The 6,918-nt window shown below is 57.8% G+C and overlaps 1 protein-coding gene across 1 annotated transcript in view; it reads right to left on the reverse strand.

Moving 5' to 3' along the window:
• TTC28 (tetratricopeptide repeat domain 28) overlaps positions 1-6,918 on the reverse strand; it is a 252,570-nt gene that overhangs the window by 22,993 nt on the left and 222,659 nt on the right. The window contains exons 9-12 of the mRNA XM_025199735.1: positions 6,694-6,803; positions 6,381-6,510; positions 5,940-6,158; positions 2,452-2,617 (exon numbers count right to left, since the gene is read on the reverse strand). Coding sequence (XP_025055520.1) covers positions 2,452-2,617; positions 5,940-6,158; positions 6,381-6,510; positions 6,694-6,803 — 625 coding nt within the window. The remainder of the gene's footprint in view (positions 1-2,451; positions 2,618-5,939; positions 6,159-6,380; positions 6,511-6,693; positions 6,804-6,918) is intronic.

Consider the following 6,918-nt stretch of genomic DNA (forward strand, 5'->3'; position numbering starts at 1 on the left):
GGAACCGACTTCCAAGGGAAGTGGCGCTGGCTCCTACCCTGGGGGTCTTTAAGAAGCGGCTCAATGCCTACCTGGCTGGGGTCACTTGAGCCCAGTTTTTCTCCTGCCCAGGCAGGGGGTCGGACCTGAAGATCTGCAAGGTCCCTTCCGACCCGACTTCTGTGATTGTATGACCTCCCAGGACCCCCCGCTCCCCGCAGGGACCTTGCTCCCAGGGGCTCCCAAACTCCCGAGCAGCGCCTGCTCCTTGGCTCTGTGCTGCAAGCTCATCTCTGTGCCAAGCAATCAGCTTCTTGGAGGACCTGTCTCCTGGATGATGACCCCCTCACCTCCGGCAGCACCTGGCTCTCGGGGGCCAGGCCCAGGGAGGCTCCGTCAGGGCAGAGTCCGTGGCTTTCCAAGCTTGCAATGAGTCGGTGTGTGCTGCGGGCAGATCCTGTGCACACAGGGCTGCTGACACACGAGCCGGGCCGACAAGCCAGGCTCATGGCGGTCCTTGCTCTGGTCACCGTGTAGCCTTCGGGGCACCGCACTTGGGACTCGGCACCACACAGGTTGCCCGCAGCTCTCGGTGCCACTGCGACTGTCCAACGTCACAACAGAACGTGCAATCCAGGCGCGGCAAACGAGCAAGCCGCTGCCTCCCTGCCGGAGGTGTCTAGCACCACTCGGCCTCAAACACACTCGCTCTCCTGCCGGCGGGCAGCGACTCACCTGCTCAGAGCACAGGCGGCTACGACCGCACAGCGGATTTCAAAGAGACGTGAAAGAGCCACCGTCTCCTTTCCAGCAGCCCCCCCACATGACCAGTCTGGTCCCAGAGCAGGTGCGTGGGCGGAGACATCCCGGACGCCGCTCCGCAGACTGAAGTGTTTGCAGAAAACAACGTGTCATTCGCGCATAGAAGTACCAACACCAGAAGCGCCTGTGTGCGCAGCCAGCCGGGAACCAAAACAATCTGGTGTGGCTCATCAGGCCCATCTCAACTGAGAGCACAGCTTGGATTTTGGATATTCATGACCAATCCACGGAGCAAAAAATGTGCGAAGACATTTGTGCGGCGCGTCTGAACAACAAAGCAATGGGAGGAAGGCGTGACCTGTTCACAGAAATTCATGAGACGGGCTGCTTGCTGCCAGTTCTTTGCTCTGCTCGACCCCTAACGCTCTCCCAAGATGCACCGAGTCTCTCCAAAGCAAACTGTGGAGGGAAAACTAATGGCGCTGGTGTGGTGGCCAGAACCAGAGGGGTTACTATCATGAGCAATAAATATATGCTCTTGCAGACATCCAGGCAATTGTTTAGCCGTTAAGATTAGTTAATGCAAAGCTCGCAAGTTTGCAACCTGCAAGTGGAATTTGTCTGTCACAATTTAACCAAAGTGTTGAATCTAACTGTTTGCACTGATCATGGGCCCCAAAAATAAGCAAACTACAAGATTAGCTGATCTAACAGGTTTTTTAAAGGTCAGCCATAACAAGATCTGACCACCTAACATAATTAGCACATTCCTAGGAATCCAAGGAATAAAAAACCAAGGGTTGAGTTTGGGCAGGTAACGCTAACTTCAAACCTCAAAGTAATGTGGTGTAATTTGCTTATTGGGTGAACCCGAGTTTGGGCGGTAACCTTTCATGATCATTTCTAACACCTTTTGATCCCATAGGGTAACAGCTATAGGGCAAGATTGTGAGTGGCTCTAAGGCCAACAGATTAGCATAAGATAAGGCATAAAGGAACACGCATGTCAAGTGACCAGCATGAAGGATGGGACAGAAGTACCACTGCTGTATCAAGCCTGGACCCCGGACTCCCAGTGTGAGCGAGGACCGGATCCTGACCAAGGGATCTTCCCAGTGACCCCTCGGACAGCGTTGATTGGGGACGCCTAACTTCACTGGAACAACTTGGCGCGCACCCGGCATAGAGGGACTGCCGTTAAGTTGCCAACCCCACGTGGGAACTCTTTGTCACTCTATCTGTTGTTATCGTTCACTGTTAGCTCTTTAGTCCTGTACTGTCTGTTTGTCACAGTAGCCTTTCTGTTAACTGTTGTATGCTAAGCTATAAGTAAATTTGCCTCTGCTTCCCTCCAGCCTTGCCTCCTCGATCCCGAACCCAGCAGCCTAACGGCTGATACACTCACAGCGCCTAGCCAGCCTGTGACACGCTGGTAACTCTGAATGGCATCTGCTCACACACAGCAGTGATGAGACATCCAGCTCCCTAACGTGAGGGTGCAAGACCCGTCTGCACACACAGAGCTATTACCTGCAGCACATATGGCTGAGGATACACAGCGAGGCAACCTTACAGAGGCCTCCTTGCAGAACTGGCCCATACAATCAGAGGTTTCAGACTTCCCAGGTCTCAGCTCCCCCCAGGATGCATGGATGAATAAAGGACTTCCAGGATGGAGAGAGAGAACTAACATGGCAACCCCAAACTCACCGGGTGTAGTAGGAGTCCACGCCCAGTGCCTCTCGCACGCTGGAGATGTACATCTCCAGCCCGGAGCTGGTGGCTGCTTGGAGGTTCACGCTGCTGGCTTCGTGGAAGTCCCCGGCGGTCTCCGCCGCGCTGTCCCCCAGGTAGCACTCGTGGAATTTCAGAATCCCTGCAAGGAGACACAAGGCACCAGATGAGCAACACGGGGAGGGAGCAGGCTGCCAGCAGCCACCAAGGGAAACAGGCCACCGTTACGAGTCCCAAGGGCCTCCCACAGAACCGGAGCGCAGCGGACTGCGCCGCGTCTCCAGAGGACTTTCCAAAAGCCCGTCCAACACGCTACAGCAGACTTTGCACCTAAAACCTGGTTTTGCGCTTTGCCAGCGATGGCTCATGGTAAGAAGGCTGAGCAGGGCTTAACTAGACATTCAGAAGGCACCTGCCATTGCAGCAACCTCATCTAAATTATCAACCAGGTTTCTCACGAGCCTCTACCGGGGCAATTCATACTGCAATAGCAGCTCACAAGCAACACCTATTAAGAGTCACATCGACGGGACACACAAGGCCCAAACGGTGAACAACACCGTTATCACTGCAGCAGAGACCCCTGGCACCACGAAGGATCCTCGTTGCACCCGCACGCACAAGAACGTGCTAGGGGAGAACAGAAGAGGTGCATTAATGCACATTAAAACAGTGCAGCCAGAACTTGACAACCACGTGAGGAAACAATGAAGGACGCGGTCGGACCAGGCACATGCTACGCCACAGGAATTCAGCTGTTACCGCCAATAAACCTTCCCCCATCAACCTGCCCCTCCTGATGCTTCATGCAGCAGCCCCACGGCCTGCGATCCATGGGACAGCGCCTCCCACGACCCATCTGCTCTGGTGACACGAGCAAGGGGGCGGCAGGTCCCTGGGAGCAGCGAGGGGCGTGAGGACACCCAACTGCCCTCCCCACCTGCATCTGTGGCTGCTAGGGAAGGAAGCAGAGGCTGAGTTGGGGCACAGAAGTCGCCGGCTGAGAGGTCTCCAGAGTCGGCAGGAGGCGAGACAACCCCTGTCATGCACGTAGGACTTGGGGGAGGGACAGCGGGGCTGAGGCGGGTGACGTGGCCCTCTCCCTGCAGAGCTCAGGCAGAATGGCCTCCTGGCAGAGCTGGACGGGCCAGGGCTGCTCTCCGCAAAGACCCTGCCGGGGGGGTGCCTCCTCACGGATCACAGGGACAACATCTACGCCTGCTTGCCAGTCTGGTTGGGCTCCAACGCAGGAAACCCACTGGCATCTCGTTCTGCAACGTATGCGGCTGGAGAGGCCAGTTACCAGATGGGAACATCCCTTTGCGTTGAGCTGTCAAGTCACCTCAAGCACAAGTCATCGAAGAGGCACAGCTAGCCAAAAACACGTCACCCCGGGCAAAGAAGTCTGCCTGGGAGGGTTCGCTTCACGTGCTGCAGTGCGTTCGGTGCCATCGGAATTAGCGCTCTTTGTCTCTCTCGCTTTTCATGGCAAAGGGTTACAATTATTAAATTATATCCAGAAAGAACTTGTGAAGATTTATAGTCATCGCTTTATTAGATAATGAACAACAGCTGCCTGCAAAAAAGGATCCTCTTCAAATTAATCCTCCCTGCTCCTCTGTGATAAATGTTTCCACATTCATGTGAAGAGGATTCAGAGGATCAGACAGTGAGATGGCGTATCAGGAAGCCGGGACGCCCGTCTGTTCTTGGGAATCCACTTCAATGAACACACACCAAAAGCTTTTGGAAGTATAAAGCACAGAAATGCAATTAAAGCGGGGACTCTTTTATGCATAAAAGCTTCTCTCTCGCTGCCGGCACGCTTGGAATCTCATTACTGCTCTTCAAACTGCCTGTGGGAAATGCAGGCAGACTGGATGTAGAAAAACAGATACACTAAGCACCTAAAAACTTTCCTATTCCCAGACGAACGTCAGAGCCATGGACATGCCCCTCTGTCTCGAGGCTCCTTGCCGTCACATCCTGCGCGTGCCAGAGGTCCCAGCTGGTCTGGTCCCGCGTGCCAGGCACACCCCCGACACAAACCTTCGTAGGGGCAGATGTGTCCATAAGCACAAGGACCTTGCCCGAAGCAGGGAGAGGCCACGTGAAGTGCAGGGGGACCGAGACCAGGATAGGCAGGAGGCGTAACGTGGGCTCCGACCGGGCACCGGGAGGACAGACAGAGCAGAGGAGCCCAGAGAGCGCTGCCAGCTGCCTGCTGGGCTCAGGGGCCAGAGATGGTGTCTCCAGGGGCACCCTGCCCCGAGGCATCACCAAATCAGACCCCTCCGGTCCCATCCCCTCCTCGACGGCCCACAACCTGGCCACGACCTGCAGGTCTGGCAGCAGGAGCACAAATAGGAAATGTATGAATAAAAGGGGCAAGGGAAAGCACAGCCAGATCCTAAGCAAGAGGCTCTGGAGGAGGCAGGAGAGCAAAACAAGCCCAGGGCAGCGAAGAGACGTGTCCGGGCTCTCTGCAAACAGCACCGAGAACGAGCCTGGGTTCTCGGTGCCCGAGCAGCAGCTGCCCCCCCCAGCAGCTCCAGCCCCAGCTCATGCCTCCACCTGCCATGGAGCCAACCCAGCAGGGGGACCAGCCTGATGGACCTGGTGCCCAGAGTCGGGTACCGCCGGGCGCTGTGGTGTGAGCCTGCCCAGACACAGCCCCACAAGGGAGACCCTCTCTAGGGCCGCGGGGGCACCTCGGTGCTGTGCCGCCTCCGCCCTGGGTCTCTCTGATGAGGCTGCCCAGAATGCGTGTCAGAACTGAATCGAGACCCCCCGCGCATCCATCCCGACAGCGCTCAGCGGAGACGCCCGTCACTCTCTACTGTGTGGAGACCACGTCCTTCGCTGCAGGAGCCCCAGTGACAACAAAGGAAGGAGCTACAGAAGGGATGAGCTGGGCCCCGAGGCAGGCATTCGATGCACCGCCGTCGGGGCGGGGGGCTGCGTATCCCATTACCCATCCCCTGAGCCCGGCTGCCTCTTGATCCCGCACACACACATGATCCTATTCTCTTCCTCCTCGTGGTAATATTAGATAAAGGATGAAAGGAAGCTCCCCACACAGCTGCCGGCCCCTGCGCACAGGTGACAAAGGCTGCAATCACTCCCCATCTCTGCAACTGAGCTCCTACAAAACCCACCAAAATTAAGTCTAATTCCCAGTGAGAGCTGAGCCTTCGTCTCTGCTCAGCGAGCTGAGCTGTGGGGGGCGAGGGCAGAGAAAAGCAGTCAGAATAGACACCGTGATGCTATCGCCAAGCCAGACGAATAAGGATTTGGTGGCAAAATACAGGCAAGACTCCATCAGCACCAGTGGGAGCAGACGGTGGTGCCCGTAACCCAGGGCCTCGGCTGGTACAAAGCCGCAGGCTCCAGTCTCAGCTCTGATTTCGAGGCTTTTCCCTTTGCAGGGCTCTCTAACCGGCTCCAGCCTAGAGGGTCCTTACCTGCCCCAGGGGCCAGCAGCCAGCTGTACAGGTAGCCTGCCGCCAGCGAGTAGTAGAGAACAAGTCCCCTCTGCCCATTCACCGTCTCCAGAACCTGCTCGATGGTCACTGGAGAATAGGGGTCGGAGTCCTGCTGCCCCGTTTGACGCTCCACCAGCAGATCCGCGAACGCCCTTGTCCTCCCTCTCTCTGCCACGGCCAAGGCTTCATCGTGGTGGCCTGAGAAGAAGAGCGGCTGGTTAGCGACGGCAGCTGGGCCCAGCCCCCGTACAGCCCGAAGGGAGCAGAGCAGCGATTGCCCTGTCCCAACAGGGCCCTGTGAAGAACCACCCGCAGGTTACAGGTGGGGAAACTGAGGCACAGGGAGGGATGGGATTCAGGAGCAGAGGTCAAACCCCAGAGCGAGCAGAGAGCTCGGCCACGCGCCCACGAGCCCCTTACCCAGGCTGACAAGGACCCGCTGCAAGGCCTGGTAGGACGACGTCTGCAGGTCGAAGAGCGACAGCTTGTAGTCGGTGCTCAGCTGCGCCTCGTGCCGGATGGTCTCAAACAGCGCGGACGCCCTGTAGAGCTGGGAAGGGAGAGGGACCGAGTGATGCCCTTGGCCCCTGCGGCACCAGTGTGCTCTCGGCTGGGCTGGGCTCTGAGAGCAGCATCCCTGGCAGGGGCTGGCGGCTCCCAGGGGTACGGTCTCCCCGAAGCGGCAAGCCCTGCCGCGCAGCAGGGGACGAGAGCACCTCCTGCCGCAGCCTACCTGGTGCTGCGACTCCTCCAGGTTCCCACTCGCCCAGAGGGAGAGGCCCAGGCCGTGGCGGATTTTGGCTTCGTCCTCTCTGCGGCCCAGCTGCTCCGCCAGCCTCAGGCCTGGAAGGGAAGCGGAGTAAGCGGGACCCCGAACAGCGCAGCGGGGCTGGGGGCAGCGGCTGGAGGCAGGCGTCAGCACGCGGGCACCAGAGACAGCTGTCTCGTGTCCCTCCTG

The sequence above is a fragment of the Alligator sinensis genome, unplaced genomic scaffold, assembly GCF_000455745.1.
Source record: "Alligator sinensis unplaced genomic scaffold, ASM45574v1 scaffold628_2, whole genome shotgun sequence".
Lineage (NCBI taxonomy): Eukaryota > Metazoa > Chordata > Crocodylia > Alligatoridae > Alligator > Alligator sinensis.